Below are 26,804 nucleotides of genomic sequence, written 5' to 3'. Positions count from 1 at the left end.
GTAAAGTTTAAAGGCTTCCATAAACCTACCACTCGTTTCTAATACTTTAGCAAATGGTAGCATTGAGTAACTTTGAACACTTTGGAATTTGGCTAAATAAGCAATTCTTTTAGACGATTCATTAAGTATTTCAGGCCATTTAGTTGCAAGTTGACACCACTGATCATATAATTCTCGATTCCAGAGTTCATCAAGTGTAGCAGAAACAAGTGATTTTTTATTTTTATCAATTTCAAACATTTCTCGGCAAACATTATCAATACCATAAAAAATCAAAAGCAATGAAAGCATGCTCTGGTCGATATCTTTGATGGTATGTATAATTTCATGAAGTGGTTTAGAAAGAATCAAATCAACAATATCGGAAAATTCATGCATCATTAACACATATTGTAAACACCCAGCCAAAAAAAATCGTCCACATCCAAGTAATGATGATATTTGTGGCACATCAACAGAATTTCCCCATCCAATTTGCGATGTGTATTTACGAATAATTGGTTGCGTTTTTCGATTTGTTTCAAACAAACCAAATATTTCTGTGTCATTAGTTCCACACTGACAAAAATCAATACAATTTGTAGGAATTGGTATTTCGAATGATTTAATGATTTCATGTGGGCCAATATCAATTTTAGTAATGATGGAATCATTGCAAATATAAAAACAAGTAAAGTTATAGTTGTGTTTAATTTTGGATTTGGTATTAATTTGAAATGGAATTGATAACGATGAAGAATCTCGAAAAACATGAATAGAATTCGAGGTAAAAATAAAGATAGACCCGTTTGTGGAATAAAGATTAATGATTTCATAAGGACTTGAAAATGCAAGATTAATATTGTCATTTGCAACATCGTAATAAAATGCAGTATGTTTATCTGAAATGAGAACGGTTGAAGGGGAGATAATAGAACAATTTTCAGCTATGAGAAAAATTGGAATTTTTTTTATCTGAAATGAATCTTTATAATATATGCATAATGTTTGAGATGAGTTTGTAGCAACTAAAAAAGGAGATGAATATACTTTAATAGATAAATTATTTACCGATTGAATTGTTGTTTTTGATATTAATTGTTGTTTTTGAAATAATAAAAGAGAACTATCTCTACAATACATTGAGGTGTATTCTCCATGGCACTCTATAATTTCAGGAAAACCAAAGTTTCCATTTAGAAAAGGATGTGCGCCAAGAGTCATCCAACAGGAAAATAACCGTTTGTGCAAAGTCTTGTTTCTTGTTGGATATGGAAATCATTTCTTCATAATTCATATCAAAATCGTTTCTATCATTTGTACTGAAAATTGGTAGTAAATAAATTTTTATTTAATTAAAAAAAATTGAAATGATAATAATGTATGTATCGATTTTAAAAGTTTTTATAAGATGTATTTATTCATTAAACAATGAATAGAATCTATGAGCTATTACATTTTTTTATATTATCGCTAAGTTTATTTTGTGCATCTTACTGAAATTCCAAATTTCATTTTAAAAAAATTCGCTAACAAAACTGTTTATAACCAAGTCAAAAAGTAGGTTTTGTCAGAAAAATAAATCGAGGATTCACAAAAAGTTGCTGTTTAACAAAATTGATTGTAAACTGACGATAATAATTTCAACAAATCCTTCCGAATGTCTGGGGAAAGATCGCAAACATTTCTGGAAGGAAATTACAAAGACTATTACTCGTTAGAAACTATGTATCATGGAATTGATTCTTCTGGGAAATATCCAATTATTCTTAATGAAAAAGAAGCACCGTTATTTCTTGATTCAAAAATGCGATGCTATAACAAATTTTATCAATATCTTGAAGACTTTCCAAAGGATGCAAATACGTTTGCACAAACAGATTCAGTAACAAATCTTGGGCCAAATGCGCGTTTTTCCTACTTACGTTTTCCTGAACCGTCATACTTCAAAAGCAAGCAAGAATTCATACATGCATGTGCTCGATGGAAGAGTAATGTTAATGGCATTTTTGGGTATGTAATTCTTCCCGTACCAATTTTATCTTCTTTATATGTTATTAATCCACCAGTTTCTTTAACTGTAGGATCCCAACAATATCGTGCCTTTAAGCCAACACAATCGCCATTAATTGCCAAAAATCATCAACAATTAAGAACAATTATTTTTGATGAAGAACCAATTGAACCCGACGAAAAATTCGACCATCAAATTCCTAATCGAGACATTGTCCGAATGAAACATCAAATATGTCCCGATAATCAATGGCAAGCACAACTTCTTCCACAAGAGCCCGTTCCATTTCTCTACGACAACTTTGAAGTGTATGAAGAAGCATATGAACATTGGAGCGAAATCGTTCAAGATGTACTTACTTTCCAAATGAAGCGACCAATTGAAATTAAAAAATCATGTCGAATAACACAAGTTTCATCATCCATGAAAACGCCTTATCAAGAACAACAAAAGGAACCTTTAATTAAAGAAACAAATCTTGATTTATCATGGGCAAAATCATTACAATTTACAAAATATGATTTAGTTGAACCCATCATCGACAAAATAAATTATGAATCATATCAAGAAGAGAAATCCAATTACATAGTTGTTGGAGTTGATAAAGAAGAATTTGTTAAAGAATTTATTGAATATGGAGTACATTCACAGACTCTGTTTGCCGATAGCCCGCTTCATCCATATAATTCGACATATTGGAATGTTAATGAAAATCAAACAAAAGAAACATATAATGAGATATTAAATGATAATAATTTAACAGTACAAAAGCTTCTTAGTGTTCAAATGGGTACAGAAACTTTATGTGAAATCTTTAATGATCCTAAAAATAACAAAACAATAGAAAAAATTATGCAAAATAATTATATTAATTCATTAATGACATATTGTCAATTATCGGAGGAATATTTCATACGATTTTTATATTTATTTCAAGCATTAATGAATAGTTCTATTCATGGCGATTTATTATTTCAACGATTAGAACAAAAAGAAAATATTTTTTTATTATTTAACGTCACCAAATATTTATTATATATTGAACCTAAACAATATACATTAATAACTCCTGTAAAACAATTAAATAATACATTTAATGTTAATGTTTGTCAATTACATTATTTCTCATTAATATTATTTTCATCATTATTAGAGAAAAGTAGTCAATTTTTTAATGACACAATAACGAAATGTCGAAAACTTTCATTAAATATTATGCAAACGTTACGAAAAGATATCACGTTACGAAAGAACTTATGGAATTCATTAAATTCTAATTACGAAAGTGATTTATATAAGTTAATATTAATGATATCACTTAATCCATCACCAGCTTTAAAACAATTCATATTAAATCCCGATCTTTTTATATATATAAATGTATCAAGTGAATATGAAATCGGACAAAAATATTTTAATTATTTACTTATTAATGATTCAGGTACATTAGGCGAAATCTTTTTAAATGTTGGACATAATTATATATCGAACTTATTACAAAACATTACACCTTACATCGCAAAGTTTATGTATCATGTTTTTGTTATATTATATACGAATTTATTAAACGCTAAACTTCAATGTGATCCATATCCTTTAGTTACGTTATTCATTGAAGCTATAAACATTGATTTATTCAGCTTTTATATCTTTTTGGAACCTTTATCAATGATATTAACATCGAACATCATCATCAAAGAAATTAATCAAAAACAATATCAAGATCAATTATCTGCTTTATTGTCGATAATTTGTAGCACCATTAAATCATTTAAATCATTTAATAAGTTATTTAATGTCATTAAATCATTTCTTAAATTCCCGAATTGTAAAGTATCAATGACAGTATCGAAAGAATTCATAATAATATTATGTGAAAACTTAATTAATTCGAATCGGAAGTTAATGACTAATAATTGGTATATCCTTAAGAAGATTGCCGAATCTGAAATCGCTTTATTAGAATTATTAAAATGTGAACAACTTTTAATCACATTAAATATAATTTTAAGTGGTAATGACCCAATAATTATTCGAAAGTTGTTTAACTTTTGTAATAAAGTTTTACAAATGAAATCTTCAGACGTAATAAAATCAATTTGTAACTTGTTACAAAACGTTTTGGGTAAATTGGCGTGTTTACTAATTAGTATAATAGTAAATAAAATGTTTTGGAACTATAAAAGAACAAAAAAGGCAACAAAATTGTTTATGCAAATTTTGGGGAAAATGCCAAACGAATTAATCGGAAGTTTCTTGTTACAATTATGTAACCATTTGAAATCAAATGGAAATGATGGAATATCGTTGATAAAAAGATTCTTCCCGAAGTACCTGGAAAAGGTTTGAAATGAAACAAATTTATGTTTGTAGAATTATGTGCGCGAAAAATGAAGTTATTTATTCGAATAAATAAATAAAGAAATAAAATTTTGATTTTTTTATGCATAAAAAGATCTCTAAAATTAATTAATTACTTCGATGTTTAACTTTTTTATGTGTGTGTGATTATTGTGATGCTTTGGAACATATCAAAGGTAATCGTAAAGTTTTGATTTTTGATAATTTTATTACATTATAATCGTCTTTTATTTTAATTTTTAAAGTCAAAGCAGGATGCGGAAAAAAACCCTTTACTAGAAATTCTCTGGTTTTTCATCTTCGGACCTTGGAAATCACTTATAAATTCTCCATTGACTTCGAGGCACCCCTGTATCGTTTCTTTTTTTGTTCGAAAAGTTTACAATTAAACTGGAAAAAATCGGTTTCACTTTTTGAACGTTATTCTATCAAAACCGATTGAAAAATGCTGCTAATTTTCCACAACCAGAATTCTGTAATGAAACAGCAAAGTAACGAATCAAATTATTTGCATATTTTCAAAGCACAGCTTTTGGTCTCGATACGACATAATAATATATTATTTAATTCAATTATTCACATACATTACTCTGGTGATATACATTATATTAAAATCAAAACATATCAAATTTTATTTATATATTTATTTCTCGTCCTTTTCTTCTCTTTCCTGTATTAATTTCATTACCTCCGGACACACCTTACACAACTCCTCAATATCCTCAAACTTACACGACATATAATCGAATGCGAACGCGATGTTTTCGTTCTCGTCGTTGAACACCGGAACCTTCGGATACCTCTGACTAAAGTGCGTCATTATCACGTACCTCGCGTTCGCTTCCACGCCCGCATTGATCGCCTGCCCTAATGTGCAATGTTTCTTCTCGATCGCGTTCTCGATGAGATCGTCGGTGAATGTTGCCTCGTGTATTAACAAGTCGCAACATCCGACAACTTTCGGAAAGTTATCTGTTGACGCGCGATCGCCGCTGTATGCAACACGCCATCCGCCGTCGATTGTACAGACGCAGCCATAGGAATCAATACAATGGATGACGGGGATCGATTCGATGACTGTGTTTCCCGTTTTGAAGGTTTCGTTGTGTGGATAATAAATGTAATTTAATGAGCCGACTTTTTGTTGGATGGTTTGCATGTGACGTTCGATTAATGGATGGCAAATAAGTGGTACAGGAGTGTTGCAGAGTAATGACCGCTTTTGTAAGAGTTGATATAAGCCAAAATGATGATCGCCATGAATATGTGATATCCAAATACAAAGAATATTGGATAGTATGTGGCGTAAATTATTCGGACCATACTTGCGTTGAAGTTGAAATGCAAATCCTTCACCAGCATCAAGAACAATGTATCCAGAATGTGTATGGATTAATATTCCGGATACATTTCGATATTTAGATGGATACGTGGAACCTGTGCCAAGAAATGTTACCATAAAATCATTAAATTGTGGAAGTGGTTCTTCAAGATGAGGTTCAATATTTTCAATTGTGGGTTCTATAAAACGTCTCTTATCAAATGGGGCAAATGCGTATTGAAGTTTAGGATGACCTTCATGAAAACCTAGTGGAAGTTCAATCTGTTGAAGTACGTCGTATTCGATTAGGGGGTGCCAAAGACGGTTAGAAATTTGTATGCTTGCGGTGTAAAGCTCTGAAATCGAATGAAATGTGATGTGACCAGTTTCGGAGAAACAAACGGATTTTTGATTGGGGTCAAAGTGTGAGAGATATTCGGGTGTAAAAAGGAGACTAGGATGAGTGAAATGAACAACAAAATCAAAGGTATTACAATCGGTTGGAAGACATTGAATATCTGATGGAGAATAACAATTAACAAAAAAGACAGTTTCCCCAATGTGAGGAGGTGCTTTAACCAAATCAGGTGTTACAATGGTTCCATTAGGTAATGTGACATTTTTCCCCATTACTAAATCCTTGAATAAAGGACCTTTGGGAACACCAATTTGAATGGCTTTTTCGGGTAAAAATTTCCCTGGAATGTCACAAAGCTTTACTTGATATGCAACAGAATTTACTAATTTATGTTCAGTTACAGATATGTTAGAATCAACATAATTTTTAATTATTGATGGAATAAGTTCAAAGTTTGTATGTAATTTTGAATATGTTTCTAGTATTTCATTGAATCCTTCTGGCGCTGAATAATTAACAGGAAATTTTTTGGCTTCAAAAGAAGAAATAGCAAGACCTTGAAAACCACCCATAGCATCTGAGTTAAGGCTTGTAAGGAAAAAATGCTTTAATTTTGAAAATTTCATTCTAATTTCAAAAAAGACTCTTTGTGTTAAATCTGGAATATTGAAAATGTAAAATGCATCATCAAAAAATAAGGCAACTGATGGATCACTATCTAATGTTCGAGATGAAAGAATCACTATTTCATATTTCATTGGGAATCAAAACCTTAATGCAATTTTTTTGCTTTGGCCAAAGTAAAAATTTCCATTCAAAAAACACTTTTTTGAATAGTTTATACAAATTTAGAAATTTTACTTTCAAATAAAAATGCAAAAGAAAATGATTCACATGACCTAAAAGGATTAAATAAAAAGATTTTTCAATAACAACATATGTTTTTCAACGTATACATATATGATATTTATCGTAATTCATGCTATTTAATTATTATATATATTTAAAAATAAATTTATATAAATTTTTTAGGAAATAACACAATTCTTTTTGGGATTATTACTAGTAATTTTGGGATTCATCTCTCTCAGCATTCTAGCCATGGCAGAAAATGCTTCGGTGATACCGAAGGACAAAGCAGCTGATGTTTCAAATTATTTTGCGTTGAACATTGCTGCGAGTTCTTCGCCTAGTTGTCTGCTAATAACACGTTTAGAATCTTCAAAATCGCATTTATTCGCGCATAAGATAATTGGAACATTAACATACTGTTTTGTTTTTAATATATTCGTACAATGTTCTTTGGCCTCTATGAAAGATAAGCGATCATTTATGGAATAAACATTTATAAAATCTTGGTTTCCATCCTTATAAAATCTTGGAAAAGATTCGTGGTCAATGTTGACCAGCAGTACCAATTTCATGTTTTGTTACCTCACCATCAACTTCTAGAGAATATTTATAGTAATCATCTAATGTTGGATTAAATACTGTAGAAAACTTGTTATGTAATAGACGCATTATTATTGAAGATTTACCTACACAACTAGATCCCAAAAGATAAACAGAGAAGTCGTAACTCTTAGTTTCCACAGTTAGTTGCAGGCGTTTGTATATGGAATATATCAAGAGGTTGGAAATTTTAGTCATGTGTAAATCATGAGATGATTAAATATCCTGTTGTGATGTGGAAACAAGTCCTGTAGGTAAATCTTCAATGATAACACATCTGATGAGTAACACCTTTGAATCAGACTATAATCCAATATTCCCGAACTACAACACTTAATACTGCGATTGTCGTTAAATATTTAATAAATGAGGGAAAGATTTTATATTTATTATCATCCTGATGTGAACAGCGCTTTCACAGAAGCTAAAAATTACTGAAAATATATTTTGTGTCTTAAAATACATAAAATATTTCAAATAATAATTAATAAATACAAAAAGGTTTAAAATGGATTCAAATCAAATGAAGGAAATGTATGAAAAAATTCACTATTTTTTACTATTACAATAATAAGAACAATAGAATTCAACTAACACATTAAAATGTTTAACTGAATACCGAATTGCTTAAATTTTTGTAATTACAAAACAAAAGCAAATTTATTTACAAGATTTTTAAATAATTTCGTCTTCATACTCCGAGCGCCTGTGTTGATTTTTCTTTTTCTTCATGTTCTTTAGCTGTTCTTGTTTTTCAAGATAATCTCTCAGAGCTTTATCCCATTGCTTCCCATAATTAATTCTATCGTCGAATTTTGACTTGTTTACAGCTATCGTTTGCTTGACGCGTTGCTTCATTTGATTTGCCATTCCAATGACTTGATCCTGAGAATTCACCTTTTCGATGAGACTCCTCATGACGGGGCAGTTGTTGTCTGTAATATTACTCATAGGGTTGACTAATTCAAGAGATTCAAGTTCTAATTCAAGACGTTCCTTAAAACTTAAGTTGCCATAATGAGAAATACCTAGTCCACTTACCGTAGGCGTACCATTAGTATTCATTGATTTTACTTTTTGGTGCATAAGACTTTGTTTTTCAAGTTCTTCAGATATGTAAGAATCGCCATCAAGAAGATTTATAACTGATTTTGATTTGTTAATCGTTTGCTCAGTGGGGCGAATTGGAATTAGAGCAGAAACAAGCCTTCGATGGAGTCGGACAGAATTTTTTCGAGATTCATCATTTGTTGATTTCGGAAGAATAAGTCTCGATTTAAGTGCTTCAGAAATATCATGGTTACGAAGAATGGTCGTTGAATAATGAGGCCCAATTTCTTGGGATTGGATTTCAACTTTTCTTGATTGGTTCAAAATATGATTGATTTTTGAAAAACTTTCAATAGGCTTCATAAATAAATCCGTGTTAACCCATATATTGTCTTGCTTCGAAAGTATTGATTGTTGTGACTCTGTTTGACGAGATCTTTGTCCTGTTGATGATCGATCTTTGATTTTGATTTTCTGTTCTGGCTCTATCTTCTCTACTGGATGTGGAGATGAAGACCTTGATGGTATGTAACCGAACTCCTCATCATATTTTTCCGGTTCTGTGGTTCTACCAAGAGAAAAAAATTGAAGTGATTGAGAAGTCTCTTCTTCCTTCAATTGGCTGAAAACCTCTTCAAGAGATTTTGAAGCTTTTTGTTGAACTTCCATTTGAATGGAATCTGTTTCAATGCTTAACGCAATTAATTCTGATCTAAGCTTGTATAGCATATCTGTACTCCACATGAGAAGATTTGCATTTTGTGGCAATTCTCCATCGAATCCATTTGGAGTTTCAGTTATATCCCCACTTGCAAATCCGAGATATGGGAAACTAGCAGATACACTTGCAAATTTTGCTTGAAGGTCTTCGTGTTGTTTTTCAATGTGTTGCTCTTTTTTACGCTGCCTAGAATTAGATCTATGATAAGTTTCATCCATTCAAGGGAAGACAGAGATATCGTTGCTGATATTTGAATTCAAATTAACTGTTTCACGACGGTTAGCAATCATGGAAAGCATTTTTGGAGAGTTTGCTCAAGATGTTGAAAAAATGATTGAAATCATCAAGCCATTGATTTCTATGTCGCTTAATATTCTCAATGAAATGCAAACTGATCAGGTTCAAACTAAAAATGATGGAACAGTTGTAACAATATGTGATTTTGCAATTCAGTCACTAATTATGGATGGCATTTCAAAAAAATTCCCAGGTGATAAAGTATTTGGAGAAGAAGATTATAGCAAAATTACACCAGAATTTCTTTCTAAAGTTAAACATGTTTTACCAGAAAATTTTGATCCTGTTTCTGCTTGCTCAACAGCTATTCATTATATAAACCCAGAAGATCACAGAGTTTGGTGCATTGATCCAATTGATGGAACATATGGATTTATTAACAATGGTCATTTTGCCATTGCAACAGCTCTCCTTGTTGATCTCAAACTTACATTATCAGTCACAGCATGGCCACGTCATTCAAGTGATATCACAGGATATCCAATTGACGGACCAGCGATTTTTGTTTCTGCCAAAGGCCATGGCTCATGGATCTTTGGCATGGACGGTACTCATCATCGTGTTACACTTCCTTCAACAATCACAGATGGAGTTTTATATGCGAAGCCAGGCCGTTTTGCCGAATTCAGCCCACGCATACAATTCCTCGCCGACCTCCTCCACACTAACAATGCGTTGCGAATGGTTTCCATGACGAAGGCTTTCGTTTTAGCGACTGGAAAATTTTCGGTTTACGGGCGGTTTCATAACATGGAAGAGTTCTTTTGGGACGTTGCACCGTTTGAGCTGTTTCTGACTGAGATTGGGTGTAACTGCACCACTCTCGATGGGGGCCCGATCGAGTACACAAGAGATGGGAAAGTAGCAAACAGTAAAAACGGATTAGTCTTCACAAACAAAGACAAGGAATTCCACGAGCTAATACGTACTAAACTAACGGAATACGAAAATAATCGCAGCATTTGTTCTCTTTAATGCAATAAAATAAACCTGACCTTTCATGAGAGTTATTAATTCTGCAGAAATTTTATGCTTTATTTGAGGAAAAAGTCTGTTTCTTTATTTTCAAAACGCAAGAAGCTTCACTTTGGACTGTTCATAAATGCGATAAATCATTTTTTGTGCGCCGCTATTTATCGAGCTTGCTTTTTCACATGAATGATAAAGATTTATTGCATAACTTTTTTTCCTTTTATTTATCAATTTATATATGTTAAAGACTTTATAATAATATATCAAAATTTCTTTATTAGATAATCCTCTACTTTTAACATTTCCTCATATAACGCATATTGAAGAGCCGAGTATGGAATACATTTAACTGTGTTAACGCCAATTCCTTTATAGAATGCTTTGATTCCTTCTTCTTTATATGTCTTTTGGAAACATTCTTTCATGGAATTGTACTTAGGCTTTCCATCAGACTCACAAACCATCATTCGACGGCGGACAGTTTCAAATGGATAAGCCAATGCTTGTGAAACAATACCTGCAATTGTTCCAAAAAGTAAGTTTCTTGGTATTGTTGCAACTTTGTTGGTTTTTATAAACGACTGTTGCTTGAGCCAACTGTATATAAGGTGGTTTGAGCTTTCATATGGAATCGCGCCAACAATTGTGGGCTTCAAACCTGTCCAAAATCCTGAAAATCCTTGCTCCTTATAAACGAGAGCACAGGATTGGAAGAAGCCTTTATATTTATCAGGTGAAATAATCATTCTTGTTCGAATAAAATCTAAAGGGTACATAGAAACTTGACTAATTAAACCAGAAATAGCCCCTGTAGCTGCCATCTCAAGTGGCGTACGATGTTTTTTTGGTCCAAGGTATTGATTAATTTTATGTGAAAAATAAAACTTAATTCCTGAACACAAACCTTGATTTATAAGACCAATAGTGTTTCCACGCCATAAACCAGTTATTCCTTTTTTATAAATTATTTCATCATATGATTCTTTAGCAGTATGAGTCTTACTTTCAACTTGTTTGAAAAGTTTCATTACATCTAAAGGAGCTGTAACAGTTTTAGCTATGACAGCAGATAGCGTCCCGCAGATAAAATGGTGGTTTGATCTAAGTAGTTTGGCTGCCGTGATTTTTTGACAAACCGCCAAATTGACCGAATAACGACGGTTATTGGAACGAGGGGGCGGTTGTCATGATGTGGGGGCGGTTTTTATCCAATTTTGAGGGGAAACAGTTATGCAAAAGTGTCAATGATCATCTAGATTAATATGTTCAAACTCTCAGCGAAAATCAACAAGGAAATTAATTACAATTAATTAATCCCTTTGCTTACCTAATATCTAAAAATTCAAGCTTTATCTCAATATATTTAAATTTATCTAAATTCGATCGAAACTTTCAACAATTCTTCCAAAGAATGTTCACTAAAAAAAAATACACTAAAAAGTTCATTTATTACACGGATCCAATTAATGTGATCATTCTCGAGTAATTTTCCTTCAGCCTATTATAGCACCTTACTCCTCTTTTCAGCCCATTTATCACATCATCCATATTTTGATGTTGTGTTGCAACTTGCTGCATGTCACATGAAAGTGCATGAACATAGTCAAATATTGGATCTAATGATGACATTACACCATCCAAATCACTGCATGCCTTTGCAGACACAGATGCAGCGGCTTGGGCGCTCGCATTATTATGTACAGCCATCATTGCATTATTAAAGATTTGTTGGGCATTATTTACAAGTGTTTGGATTTCATTCTTTGCACTGTTAAGTTGTTGCGGAGCACTTTGAAATTGTTTTGTAGCTTCGTTTATAACGTTAATTTGTTGATCAAAGCTATGATCAGCATTTTTTGCTTGATTTAATAAAGATGCAAGTGTACCAAAATGTTCATTTGCATCTGGATAATTGTTTTGTATTTGTTGCGCATTTGTCCTAAGTTTCCCTTCTATAAATTGATAAATTTGCATAACTTCACCCCTAACGGTCGCTATTTGTGATGTGAGTCCTGCCACTTCACTGGTGAAAGTCACCGGGGAATGCATAAGGAAGGAATCGATATCGCATATGCACTTGTTCGCTTGCATTCGTATGGATTCGAGCTTTTTGTTAACCTTCTCAGCTGATGATCCAGATATTGAATCTTGAATTGGAGAAACTTGAGATGAAACATCCCAATTGAACTTACCTGGACATTGTGATGAATAGGGAGGTATTTCTTCAAGTTCTTTAGGAATTGGGTCCAAATATATTTGTGCGTTATCTCTTTCATATTGCTCAAATTTTGGTTTAAACAAATTCAAAATGGGATCTATAAGCTTCTGAATGCTTTTCTTGTCTTTTCTGGATAATGTGCTGGGAATTAATTGTCTCGCCTTTGCTCCATATGCAACTCCTTTCCCATATTCTAAGTTCTCGAAACAGTTTTCAGACATACAGATATGGGCAAGAACATCAAAAAAGATAGAATGTGCGATCTGAGAACAGTTTTTGTATTTTTCGCTTGCGGCTTTTGCTGTTTTTGCAATTAGCGAATACTTCACAGAAGGCTTCAAGAGAATAGCAAATACAGTTGCGTGCGCATAAAACGCATCAATGTATGAGGAAATGCTGTGTACGAAGTCTTCTTTGAGAGTTGGTGCATAAGAAGGATCATATATTTCTAAAATTTTGTTCATGATACCGCGAGCTGTGGTGACTTTGTCTATAAATGATGCTAATGTTGATGATTCACTAATAGCAACTTGTGAAGCAGATGAAAGAAGACGATTGGATATATTACATCCCATACAACATATTTCAAAATCGATTCCACCTGTTCCCTTCTCCCACTTAAATGAAATCTCAGCGGCTTGCATATCAATTTCTTTAGTTAATGAATGAAGTAAATGATTATATTCGGCAAATGCAGAAACATTTTCAGTAATTCCATCTTTAGCAGAGAAATATGTTCTCAATTGTTCGAGTCGGTTACAGCTTTGAATAAATGTATCAGGGATTGTTATGCCCATACTTGAATTAATAAAATCGATTATTTTTTGGCTAATTTTAATTGGTTTTGTTGTTAGATATTTTGGAGTGTAAGATGGAACACTAGCAATTTTTGATATTAGGGCGTCTGTCATCAAAAATCTCTTGTTTTTATTTAAATTAGTCGTTCCTGAAAAAGTCGATAAGTGACGGTTTCAAGGTGTTCTGCATACAAAAACATGGGTCTGATTTTTGAGGCAATAATTGAATAGTGTCACATATCGTTGCTTTGAATATTGTGAACGAATCCCTCGCTTAAAGCTACATATATCCAAAAAACACCATCTGAAACAAAAAAATTCAAATAGCTAACGTAAATTGCTTAAACATTACGACATGTGTGTAATTATATAATGTTTGCAAATAAAGTTTTGTAAGATCAAGAATCAATCAACAAGCATAAATTTCAACAAAGAGAAATACATATTTACATCGATGTATATAATAGAAAAAAGAATATTTGGTACAATTTATAACAGAATTTGGTGAAACATAATTTTTTGGTGAACCTTTTTTTACATAAAGAAAAATTGAAATGTTTATACTGTAAAGTAATCAAATATCAGTCGGCTTATGTTCGAAACAATGCTGTATGATTTTTTTAATTTAATGTCTGTTGTTTATGTGGATGACTTTTCATCCATATTTTCACATGCAACAGAAAGTGGAACATTTTCACTTCATAAAGCAATGGAAAGTGAATCATTTTTTGCAATTTCACCAACCAAAATAACACTTTATCGATCGTATTTCCATTATAAATTAATAAGTGAGTTTTCACTCCCAGATTTACAAAATGGCTTTTTTCTCGACATGGTAGTCCTTCCAAACAATAAAATTTCTGTTTTATTATCAATTGGTATTCTCTTTAATTTTTCTATCAATGATGGAATTTTTTTTTTTGATTCAATAACAAAATTAGAAAACAATGTTTCTATTTGTTGCATTACATCCATAGAAAACATGATTATTACTGGTAATGAAAATGGATCAATTTCTGTAATTTCAGAATCAATATCCACATTTAAATGTGCGGATGAACCAATTAAAAAAATAAATATCAATCAACAACATTGTGTTTTAATGACAGCAAATGGCTTTTCTTATTTTTTTCCAAATAATCCATCAATTTTTCAGAATAATACCACTAAATCCATTGAAGCCAACTTTCTAACAGAGGAACCAATCAAAACTTTTTCACTTTCAGATTCAGATTTTGTTGCAATTTCAAAACCTAATTTTCAATGCGAAGTAATCAATCTCAAAACTCACGAAATTACATTGCTGAAAACCAAAATGAACAACTCTTCATCAATTTTTTGGCATGATTCCTACACTCTTTTCATTTTTTTCAGTGATGGCAAAATTATTGTATGGAATTACTTTCATCAAATCCAACGAATTTTTCGTTTTTCTGAACTAAAAAACTGTAATTATGGCATCACAACAAATTTTTTTTCTATTGTTTCATGTGATATTGGAATTGTACTTCTTCCACTAATTCATATATCATATTCAGAATTTCCATTACTTTATGGGATCAACTTTATACTAGAGCTTCGAATGACAAAAGAAGGGCCAATTCGAATCAAGCATGAAATCACAAGTTCTCACGTTCATTCAGTTGTTGCAGATGAAAATGAAAAATTTTTAGCGGTTTTGACAGACGATAGAGTATTATTTATTGATCGAAACTCATCAAACATTCTCACGCCAGAAATAAGTAGAAACATAAGTTATATTACGTTTTGTGGTGATAATCTTTGTGTTGTTGAACACGATTCTTTTTATTTCGTTAACGTTAACGATTTTACATGTTCACCAAAACATCAAATTCCAAATGTTCCAATTAATCTATTTTCTGATTCATATAGTTGTGGCTTTATATTTACGGATTATATATTGGTTTGTAAGATAAATGAGCCAATAGTTAAAATCCCAATTCATGAAAAAATTATTCGTTGTATAATACATTCACAAACAAATCAATTATTAGTTTTTTATGAATCACGAAAATTGGAACTAATAAATTATAAAGAAAAGGACAAGGATACTATATTGATAACTAATAACGTTTCGGATTTTTTCTTTGATCCGAATTTCGATTTGATATTTGTAATAAAAGGAACAAAAGTTAAACTTTGTTCATTAAAAAACTTCAAACTTTTTTCATATTCTGAAACAACTGATTATGTTATTGGTATAATTCCAAGTTGTTCTTCAATTTTATCATATCAACAAAACAACAAAAAAATTAATGTTAATTATTTCTTTGACTTATCAATAGTTTCTGAGTTACAGAATCCTGACCTAGCAGCAAAGACAGTTCTTCCAATGCGAAACACCAAATTTTTCCCGAATTTAATTCGTCAAATTTCAGTTTTTGCGTTAAGGGAAAAAATGGGTAAAAATTGTGTCACTTTTTTATCGTATTTTCCAGAAATTTTCAAATATTGTATTACGAATGCTTTACGCTCAGTTGAGTCACCAGAAAGACAAGAAGTATTTCAAATGATTGGGCTGCCGTCCAAAATCTTTATTAATTTCTTAGGGTTAAAAATCGAACAAAACAAAAGTGGAATTCCGATCTTTAAAGAAAAATCGACAACAACAAATAACAAAGATTTGCAATATTCGTCGATACTTTTACCAGTAATTATGGAAGAAGAAGGTCCAAACATTGCATTTCCAGCATCTTTTTATATCTTAAAGAAAATGCATAATGACATCGAAACGATTGAGTCTTTGTTTAGGTTTTTGGATCCATTAATTGGCCCATCTGAGATGAAAGATAAGGACACTGTGGATTGTTCTGGGATGTTACTTAAGTATAATGATTATTGTGAGTTAAAGATTCGATTGAATAATTTAATTGAGTTTTGTTTATGTGATTACGTGTTTAACTTCCAATTAAATCTTTTTTGTCCTTTTTGTGTCGCATCGAAAACAAATGTATATAAGTTTTTGGAAAAATTTGTGAATGTTGATTCCAAATTTAAACTCGATGTTGTTGTGAGTAATATTCGGAATTTAGTAAAAGATAAAGTAATGAGTAAAGAAGATTTGGTTGTAACTGTAAATGTGTTTCGTAAAGGAAATTGGAAAAATTGGTCTTTAGCAATGTATATTACATTGGAAGATAAACAAAATGTTTTGTCAATTATAAATGATGATCCGAATTTGTTTCAAATTGTTCATGAAAAGTATAATGATTTTCTTGATAAATGTTAATAAAAAATATTTTGTATATGTTATAATTATTCGTAAATTTTAATTTGTTTAACTATAAAACTGAAATAATCAAATTACAGAAGAAATAATAAAGTAAATATAAAAGTTTATTCATGAAAGAGTATCAAATCTTCTTAAATCATTTGTAAATCTTAACCAGTTTACTGTATTTAGTGTTTTACCTCTATAATTTTGGAAAACAGTTTGGTATTCAGTTGTCGAAAGTCCCATTCCAACGTAATCGAAGAAATCCAAAAACTCATCAAATGAAATTTCATTTTTTCCAGTCAAATTACACAAAACATCCAATTTATGTCTTTCGAGTAATCTTCCTTTAATAGAACAAATCACAGATTTAGTTTCATTAACATTTGTTTCAACATAAGATTCTTTAATTTTTATCATTTCTTCATTTGTAGGAATTATTTTATAAATTTCCAAATTAAATTTCCTATAATTAAAAAGTTCAGGTCTTCTTTCATCTTTAAATCGATTTATAATTATATCACAATCATCCTGAGTTATATAATTAGCTAAAGAACGAATAGCATAAGACACAACATTAATTGGAACCTTATACGATTTTGTCCTATCGTATCTCTCAAAAAGTTCGTAGACGTTCATTTGCTTTCCAACTAATGCTGTGTAAACCTTTTTCATTGCGTAACATAGTTGTTTTTCAAGTATTGTTTCTTTATGTTGTTGCTGTTGTATCGGTTTTTGTTGCTTAATTGGTTCTGTGTATCCATATTTCTCAAGATCATTACAAAACAAAGTGTATTGAACATAGTCTTGATTTGATTCTGTATAAAATTGTATCAAATTACAAATTTCTTCTGATGCAAGTTTAAGAGGAAGTATACCTAAGCCTCTTCTAAATGCATAACCCTTTAATACGCCAAGGTTTTGATAATCTATTTTTTCAAATTCTGATCGTAAGTCAACGTTTTTTTGTTTCATTAAATTATAAATTTTTTGAAGTGTTATTATCATTTTTTGATCTCTAATTTCGTTATTAATTTTAGATTTAGAAGGAGAATATGATGTTGATATAGTTTCTAAAGGAGATTCAACTTCTTTAACAAGTGATTTCCAATCAATTAATCTACCTGATTGAAAATGTTTAACAATTTCATGAAGTTCATTAACAGTTATATTGAACTTAATTGCGTGAAGTGCAGAGTTAAGTTGTTGGACTGAAATTGTTCCGCTTTTTTCCCTATCAAAGTTTATAAAATATCTTGACAAAGGAATTCGCACTGTTTTTAAATGATCTTTAAGATCAAGAATAATTTCATCAATAATTCGACTATTATTAATTGGCTTTGGATCAACAATATTTAAAAAAGATAAAACATCAAAATCACCATTCGGTAATTCGAATTGATTATTAAGAGCTTTTTTATCTGATTCAGTAAGTGGAATATTAAATGAATTCATAACAAAATAAAATTCATCTTTTGATGTGATATCATTAAGTTGTTGCGAAAAATTTAAATGACGAGAAGATATAATTTCTTGAATATTTTTTAATAGCGCGTTTATATTTGTAATTGTTTCACGTTTAATTGTTTGTGGTTGTTGAATAATTTTAACTTTATCGATTTCAGAACAAAAGAGTTTATAATCAACATTTTCATCTTGCTCAAATGGAATAACTAAAGATTCAAGTTGAGAAGGAGAAAGTGGGAGATTAAATGATGATAAAATGGATAAAAACATTCCGCGTGGTAAATATCCGCATTTAAATTTGTCAGCAGTTAAAAATGAATCAAAATAATTGATTCGACGTGTTTTGATAGATTTCGCAAATTCTGTAAAAATGATTGGAAGGCTGTTTGTCTTCTTCTGAAATGTGGTTTTTCCTAATTTATTTAGATCGTTTTGGATTTCATGATAATTGATTTCTTGTGTTGCATTATCAACATATGACTTTGCAATTTTGATGGCTTCATTGGAGCCTTGAAAAGAATTAACAAATTGTGAAAATGTGACAATTCCTTTGTGGGTTTTATCATATTTTTGGAGAATATCATAAAGATCAACACCTTGTATTGACAAGGATGAATTCAATCGAATAAGATCACGTTGATCAACTGTTTTATGAAGTGTTTGAGTTGAAGAAAAAGAATCTATATCTTGACAAAATTTTACATAATTAATAAAATCGCTTGGAAATATACCATATCTTTTATAAATTGAATCTAAATCATTTTGTGTAGGCGAACATCTTATTGATAATAATGCTTTTTGAAAATAATTAATTGAGATAAATCCTCTTTTTGAAGAATCATAATCTTCGAATAAATCATAAGGATCTATTCCTCTACACTTAAGTACATGATTTAATTGTTTCATAAATCTTGTAATATCATTCATTTACCAATTTTTTCAAAATACGTTAATATTTCCACAAGAAATCCATTAAAAAATTTCACTTTCCCAATTATTTTATCAAAATATCTTAATTTATATCAAACAATATCAAGTATTTATAAGATTTTTTGTTTATTGAAATATTAAAAATTAGCAAATTAATTTATACATTGAAATAACTTAAAATTTAAGAACTGGTATGTTTTAAATTGATTCCTGCAAGAAAGATTATTCTATTTGGCCATTTCCTGTGGTGATAATGTTGATTTAAGAAATTCAATGACTTTTTTCATATGAATTTGCTGTTCCTCTATTCTCGTCTTTGATGCTTCAGCACTTTCAACAAAAATACCCTCAATAGATAAGTTTTTAATAGTTTTTGATATATCTTCTTCGAGTTGAATCAATGAAAAAATTGGAACTCTTGTTGTGTTGTGATCAAGTGCATCAAATATCATATCATTAAGAGATTTTGCTACGCTTTTCAAAACATTGGAAAGCAATTTTTCATCTGAATGATTATTTTTACAGTAATTTCTTTGTAGATTCATTAATATTTTCTCTGTTTCAAATATTTCTTGATTTATATTTGTTATTTTTGAATCAATTTCATTAATGTTTTTTTGTATAATTTCTTCATTATATGAGAATTGTTGAACAAATTGGTCTTGATAATCAACAAAAAGTAACATCCGCTGGCTTAGATCAGATACGTCAACTAACTTTTGGCGTGTTTTATCTGAAAGCGCAAGTATTTCATTAAAATTTTCCATTTTATTTAACGTTCTCGATATGTACGTTTAGTAAAATGGATTATCAGCTTCAAATCTACGGATCTCCTCGTTCTCCGCGCTCTAAAAAAGATCGTATGACTACTTCCAATCAACCAAATTTTTCTACTTCACCTTTGCGATTTAATAATCCAAAATCAGAAACTAAAGTTATTCCCAAACCAAGAGATTCCTATTTTGGAAATGATTTTTCCTCAAAAAAATCGCTAGATATGTGTTGCTTTCCTAGTCCATCACTCAGAACTAAAAATAAAAAACAAATATTAAAAAAGCCAATTAATCAAATTCAAATAAAATCACCTTTAACAGATTTCCTTTACAATGCAATGGACTGGTCACAAAAAAATTGTGTTGGAGTTGTACTTGATACCAAAGTAGTTTTAGTTCATTCACCATTTGAAAAAACACAAAAATTCCGTTGTAATTCTTCTGATGCTATTTCTATTCGATTTTCACCTGATGGTAATCAACTTTCGCTTGGATCTTTATTAGGTTCCATCAGGATATTTGATATTGAAAGAGAATCACCAATTCAATCATTTTTAACAAACAAGACATCTGTTTTAACAATCGATCAGAATGGTTTTCTTGTTGTCAGTGGCCATGCAAATGGTTGTATATCATTGAATGATACTCGTTCTTTAGGAGTTCAAGAACTTAAATTTCATTCGTTATGTTGTTGTAAAGTATTATTTTCAAAGAGTAACACAAATTTGTTTGCAAGTGGATCAGGAGATTCAATTGCGGCCGTTTGGGACTTAAGAAATCTTGATCAACCATATACAACATATAAAAATCATAAATCGACAGTAAAGGCTATTTGCTGGTCGAAGAAAACAGACAACATTGTAACAGGAGGTGGAATTGAAGACTTTACTATCAATTCTTGGAATTTTAACACTGGACAAACAATTAAATCTGTTTGCGTTGGATCACAAATTTGTAACTTGTTTTATTCGCAAAACGAAGAAGAGCTTGTATCAACAGAAGGATATTCTGATTTTAGAATGAATATTTGGGATGCAAAAGAACTGAAAATTGCAGCAACAATAGATTCGCATCATGATAGAATTCTATACGCAGCAATGTCACCAGATCAAGAACAAATATGTACGGTCACAAATCAAGATCCACTTCAATTCTGGAAATTATTTTCAAATAATAAGAAAGTATTAATAAGGTAAATGTTATGTATTTTTTCATATTTTCTTTTTGACATTTGTTATTCCATTAAAAGATATGAAACATTATAGTGATGAAAAAATTAATCAAAACTATTAAACAATAAAACAAATTATTTATTAATATTATAGTTTTATTATCTAATCTTCTTTTGGAACACTTAAAACAAATCGTTTATATACGAAAAATATTACCAAAGAAACAGAAACAAAAATCGCCAAAACAGCGCCAACTTTTAGAGCTGGATTATTAGAATCGACGGAGAACTCATCATTTATATTAAATTCAATAGTACCATTATTTAATTGTAAATTGAAACCAAATTTTGAAACAAATCTTATAATATTTGTGGAATTAAATGGTTCAGTCATTGTGGAAAATGTTGTTATATTTGTATAAGCTCTAAATTGGCTTGGAACTTCATTGTTTTGGAGCCATAAATATGCTTGGGAATTTGTATTTAATCCAAGTTTTTGTATAGCAATATTAGATACTTCAATGGCAGCATAGTCCTTGTTGTTAATTCTAAAAACAAAAAAGGGAAATTGAACTTTGTTAAGAATATGCTTGAGATTATCAACATTAGAATATGAATCTTTAAGACGCTTGACAACTTCTTCAAAACTTTTCATATCTCTTCCTATTCTCAGTTCTTGTGACTTTCCATCAACATATGTAAAGAAAGATGGATAACCTCGAACACCAAATTTAGCACAAATAGCGGAACCTTCAGCGTTTGTGCAATTTAATCTTGCAATATTTATGTGTTCATCTTTTTTGTACTTATCGCTTAGTTTATCCCATAATGGGAAAAGCACTTTGCAATGTGGGCACCAAGGAGCATAAGCAAAAATAAAAAGTGGAACTTGATCCCCGCTTGAGCTTAGTTTTGTTAGTTCGCTTGGTGTCAAGTAAGAATTAAAGAAGATAGAGAAAAGAAGTTGAAACATTATTTTGTGTTCGAAGTAATTGAATCATGTACACAAAAGTCTGATGTATCGTTGATAAATTAAATTGCATTTAATCGTAAGCTAGTGCGTCTTCTTGTTTTTCACGTTTGTGATTTTGCTGCGAGCTTTTAACTTTTGATAAAATCCTTTGAATTCCACTTTCTTCAAGGAATTTCATAAATTTTACTGGATCGGTTTTACAACCGTCACACATTGAATACTCATTCAAAAAGTGGTACAATTGGTCAGAAGCCAGACTACAAAAGCTCAAAAAAGCCAAGACAAAAGAGCAGCTAAAGATTCTTCGCAGCGTTAATGCAAACTTCCGTATGAATTTCAAATTAGCTCCATTACATGAATTTGAAGTATCACCGAAATCAGAAATCAACATGATGATCTGCTGAGAAGAGGACAGCTCTTTTGGATTCATTTGTGATCAGGAGGATTATGAGAGTCATTAACAAGGATGGGAAAATTCCTGTCGAACGTGAAATTCCAGATCAGTCTGAAACTATTGTGATACCATTGTTGTATGCGCAGTTTTTGTTTCCAAATGATCTAAACTCATTTCTTGCTGAACAATAATAAATGTTACTTTAGTTTTAATTTTTTGTATTTAAAAAAAATTCAAATGATAATATGAATTTAATGAAATCATTTGTTTAATATTCGATAATTTTAGATAAACTTCAAATTAATAATAATAATAATAATAATAATAATAATAATAATAATAATAATAATAATAATAATAATAATAATAATAATAATAATAATAATAATAATAATAATAATAATAATAATAATAATAATAATAATAATAATAATAATAATAATAATAATAATAATAATAATAATAATAATAATAATAATAATAATAATAATAATAATAATAATAATAATAATAATAATAATAATAATGATAAAATAAAAAATGAGATCAAATTTTTTTAATCAAATTTGATTTCGATGAGGGCAAGAATAAAAGCTTCCCATAGTTGCTTCTTATTTTGCCTTCGCCATATGCAAGCAAGTAACTTACGGTCAATCAGTTTTGGTTTCATATGTTGACTTGTAAGATTACATTTAAAACCATACCAATTTCCTTCTATTGTATTCGTGTGTACTCCATCTTCTCTTTTAAATCCTTTTTTATGATTCACAATTTCATGTTTAAAATTTGTATTTTGGTATGTGTTGAACTCTTCGATTGCAGGGACATAAGCTTTCCATGCATCGGTATAAATAATCGAACCAGGCATAACATGATCTGATATTATTGTTTTAAGTATATCTTTATATCTAGACGTAACACTTAATGCAAATATTTTGCGTTCTTTTGTTCTTTCTACACCACCAACAACCCAGACACCTTCTACTCTGTGCCCTATATTATATTTTCTTTTTCTGAATTTAGATTCATCTAATTCTGCTATAATTCCTTCACCACCGATTTTTTCTTCTTGATTTTAAACTATGCATGAAACAATTTTTTTGAATTATTGTATATATTTGCAAACTGTTGTTGAAGATAATCCTGTTATTGAGACAATTGATGTTGTTGGGGTTTTCAAAAGCCAATAATAAGCAATCATTAAAACCATGTCAAAAGGTATTGAACATTTTTCGAATATTGTCCCAATTGTGATTGATTGTTGTTTATTACAATCTCTACAACGAAATTGATTGTTACTTGAGGTATAAAATTTTGTTACATTTTTTGCATTCTGTTGTTTTAGGAAATACGCCTTCGAATATTAAATAATCAATTGCAGCAGAATGAGTGGGGATCATTTGTATTAAGTGCTTAATAGTAGGCATACCATTTTTGTTTGATGTAAGCATTAAATAATGTCACTTTTCTGTATAAATTATTCCTCTTATATTATGATTATTATTTAATGTATTGCTGCGAGCGCCATCGGCGCGAGCGGTTTTGATCGTAATGTATTGAAAAAGCGTAGCTTTTTCAATACATTACGATCAAAACTTGCGCACCGTCCAAAATGAAATCAATGGCTTACTGTTAAGGAGCCCAAAAAACGACTTTTCGTATGATTTACTAAAATAATTTTGTGGAGTCTGTTTGGCCATTTATACCACTTTTTGAATGAGTATTCAATGTGTGACGGTTGTAAAATAGACCCATTTTACTTTATTTATTTGGTTACACACTCTCTATTCTGCTCTGAAATTTCAAGTGTTGTTGATATAAATTTATTGAAAATTGTTTCGCAATATACTTAATGATTTACTCATGAATGATTTTTGAGGATTTCTGTACACAAATGAATCTAAAAACTTTATATTGTGTTTGTTGAAAACAAAATTAGTTAGATGCTTTCCTATTTTACTAAAATTTATAAATTTGTTTCTTGTACTTCGCCGCATTCAATTGCTTGTGGATCTTCTTCGACTTTTGCATTGGCAACGTCTTCTGAAGCCATTGATTTATCATTCCTAATATATCGCATATAGTAAAATGTAGAGAAAGCAATAACAGCAACACCAACCAAAACAATAACAATTGCTCCTGCAATAGTTCCGCCGTTGCTTCCTTCTTCATTAGAGCCTTCGTGAAATTACTTGAAGTATATTCCGATTGAGGTCTTGTTTCAGGTAAAATCTGAGGATTTGTTTGCTGATCTTCATATCGTTTGAATGGAATATTAATTGAATGTAAATTATATTTCCAGATTTTGCTATTTACCATGATAATAATGTACTATCTTTTTTCAATATAATAACATACTGATCTTCTCCAATTAATGTAGCTCCTTCACATAATGGCTGTAATCCAGGCATTTTAATAATACATGCAAGTGTTAAAGAATCTTCAACTTGTGGATATTTTTCTCCAAGTTCACCAAAGAATCGAAGTATACCATACATTTCACTAGGATTCATTGATAAATATAAAGTAAAATCCCCCCAATTACCTGTATTATGTTTTGTTGCTGAAAAGACTCTTGTAATAATACCGGGTGTACCTTGAGGTAAATTAGTGATATCCGTAACAACTGTGGGAATATATTTATCTAATTTAACATCAAATGAAAATGAATGTGCACATTTTATACATAAATATTTGAAACTAAAGGTATCTGAAAAATGATATGTCTTTGGTGTTATAGTATTTGCAGCTATTGATTTAACAATTGATGGGATCTTATCCGTATACGGCCATCCATTATATGAAAAACTAATATCAATTAATATGACCAAATTTAAAGATTTTTTTGTTTGGTAATCTGCTCCCAAATATACAACAGGTTCAAGATCAAGCATTCTTTCTTTGAATTCAAATGGAGTGTATCCTTATTTTTGATGTTTTTATTTCATTTTAATTTTTTATACTTTGGTAAACATTATCAACTATGTAGAGTGGTTAAGAAGGGAAATCTCTAACAGATTTGTAACCTAATTTTTATCTATCTACTTAATTCCAATTTTTTAAAATAAATACTTGCTTTCGACTAATGATAGTAACTCCATGTATTTGCTCAAATCATCTGTTGATTCATAATAACTTTCTAATCTTTTTATTAGAGGAATAATTTGTCAAAAACGGGGTGCCCCAAAAAGCTTTCTGCAAAAATTTCAAAATTTCGTTAAATATAAAACAAATTTATTTATTTTTCTTTCGAACAATTATCCATTACTTGATTGCAATAAGTTTCAAATGTTTGTGTAGTGATAAAAGCCGAATAAAACTCTTTATCTTTTTCGTCAATTGTTGACAAAAGGAGCTCTTTGTTGAGTACAGTCACTGATAGGTCTGGATCTGTGTTATCTGTTACGAAATAGCATTTAATCAGATCATCCAAAATTGGTGGGAAGAAAGATTCAAATAGTCCTATTATATCCTCTATAACGAACTGTGTGAATATGTATTTCATTGAGATGTTCTTGGTGAACTCTGATGGAAAAACGAAGCTATTCGTTGATCGAATGAATTTGTCAAAATCCGGATTTCGTTTCTTTTGTTCTGTTCCGAACACTGATTTCAAGTGTTTTTTCGGCGTCAATATTGATTCCGACGAGCTATTAATTATTTTTTGGATATCCGCCATTAATTTATCAGCATGAGGAACCATTGGAAACCCTTTTTTACTTTCAACTGTCCCTTTGTCAAGGTTTACGATTACGTCAGGCCCATCTTTTTCTGATTGAATTGAACCGATAATATACGGAACAGGTGACTGTAATATCTGTTTTAAACTGTCAGGAAGTAATGGGATTAATATTGCTTGAGTTTCGAATGGTTGAATGAGCTGTGTAATGGCTACAACGGATAATGTCAGTTTGTGCATGTCATGTGATGTGAAAAGAACGTTGTATTCAAGTAAAATGCACGAATACAAGTGAACAATGGCGCTGGGGGAGAGGCAGGAGAACAAGACGTGTAAGGTTGGGTAAAGTAATTGCCGCTTAGTAGAGAGATGGGTAGGAATACAAAGAAACATTCTTTTTGAAAGATTATCTACCATTCTGACATCAGAGTTTGGCTGATGTGTGGGCTTGGTATAAAAGAATATAAGCTCCTCACAAAGGATCTTGGGTGGAGTTATCCCATGAATAATTGCAATTCCTGGATTATGTTTATCAAGCATAAGAGAAGAATAACAAAACCCTTGGACTTTGAATGGTAGTGGTAATGGTACATTGGATATATGGGTAGAACGAACTTTCCCTAATAATAATAATGCAAGATA

General features: G+C 30.5%; 5 protein-coding genes across 5 annotated transcripts; 1 reads left to right on the top strand and 4 right to left on the bottom strand.

Annotated features, from left to right (window-relative positions):
• Window positions 1–4,997: 4,997 nt before the first annotated feature.
• GO595_004645 (metallo-beta-lactamase superfamily protein) lies at window positions 4,998–6,605 on the bottom strand (the record flags this gene model as incomplete). The annotated part of the gene is made up of 1 exon (XM_067917799.1): window positions 4,998–6,605. The coding sequence occupies one exon, from the start codon at window positions 6,603–6,605 to the stop codon at window positions 4,998–5,000; it is 1,608 nt and encodes a 535-aa protein (XP_067775227.1).
• Window positions 6,606–8,160: 1,555 nt separating this feature from the next.
• GO595_004644 (uncharacterized protein) lies at window positions 8,161–9,474 on the bottom strand (the record flags this gene model as incomplete). Its single annotated transcript, XM_067917798.1, has 1 exon — window positions 8,161–9,474. One exon carries the CDS (start codon window positions 9,472–9,474, stop codon window positions 8,161–8,163), a length of 1,314 nt encoding a protein of 437 aa, XP_067775226.1.
• A 70-nt stretch (window positions 9,475–9,544) lies between these two features.
• On the top strand, window positions 9,545–10,528 carry GO595_004643 (Inositol monophosphatase family protein; the record flags this gene model as incomplete). Its single annotated transcript, XM_067917797.1, has 1 exon — window positions 9,545–10,528. One exon carries the CDS (start codon window positions 9,545–9,547, stop codon window positions 10,526–10,528), a length of 984 nt encoding a protein of 327 aa, XP_067775225.1.
• Window positions 10,529–10,788: 260 nt separating this feature from the next.
• Window positions 10,789–13,540, bottom strand: GO595_004642 (hydrogenosomal membrane protein 31 precursor; the record flags this gene model as incomplete). Its single annotated transcript, XM_067917796.1, has 2 exons — window positions 10,789–11,311; window positions 12,036–13,540. 2 exons carry the CDS (start codon window positions 13,538–13,540, stop codon window positions 10,789–10,791), a joined length of 2,028 nt encoding a protein of 675 aa, XP_067775224.1.
• A 12,181-nt stretch (window positions 13,541–25,721) lies between these two features.
• GO595_004641 (uDENN domain containing protein) lies at window positions 25,722–26,702 on the bottom strand (the record flags this gene model as incomplete). The annotated part of the gene is made up of 1 exon (XM_067917795.1): window positions 25,722–26,702. One exon carries the CDS (start codon window positions 26,700–26,702, stop codon window positions 25,722–25,724), a length of 981 nt encoding a protein of 326 aa, XP_067775223.1.
• Between the last annotated feature and the right edge of the window lie 102 nt (window positions 26,703–26,804).

This window comes from Histomonas meleagridis (assembly GCF_020186115.1).
Source record: "Histomonas meleagridis strain 2922-C6/04-10x chromosome Unknown contig_27, whole genome shotgun sequence".
In the NCBI taxonomy this organism is placed as follows: Eukaryota; Parabasalia; order Tritrichomonadida; family Dientamoebidae; genus Histomonas; species Histomonas meleagridis.
Note: the sequence above shows the minus strand (reverse complement) of the source record. Positions and strands in the feature narration are given on the sequence as shown.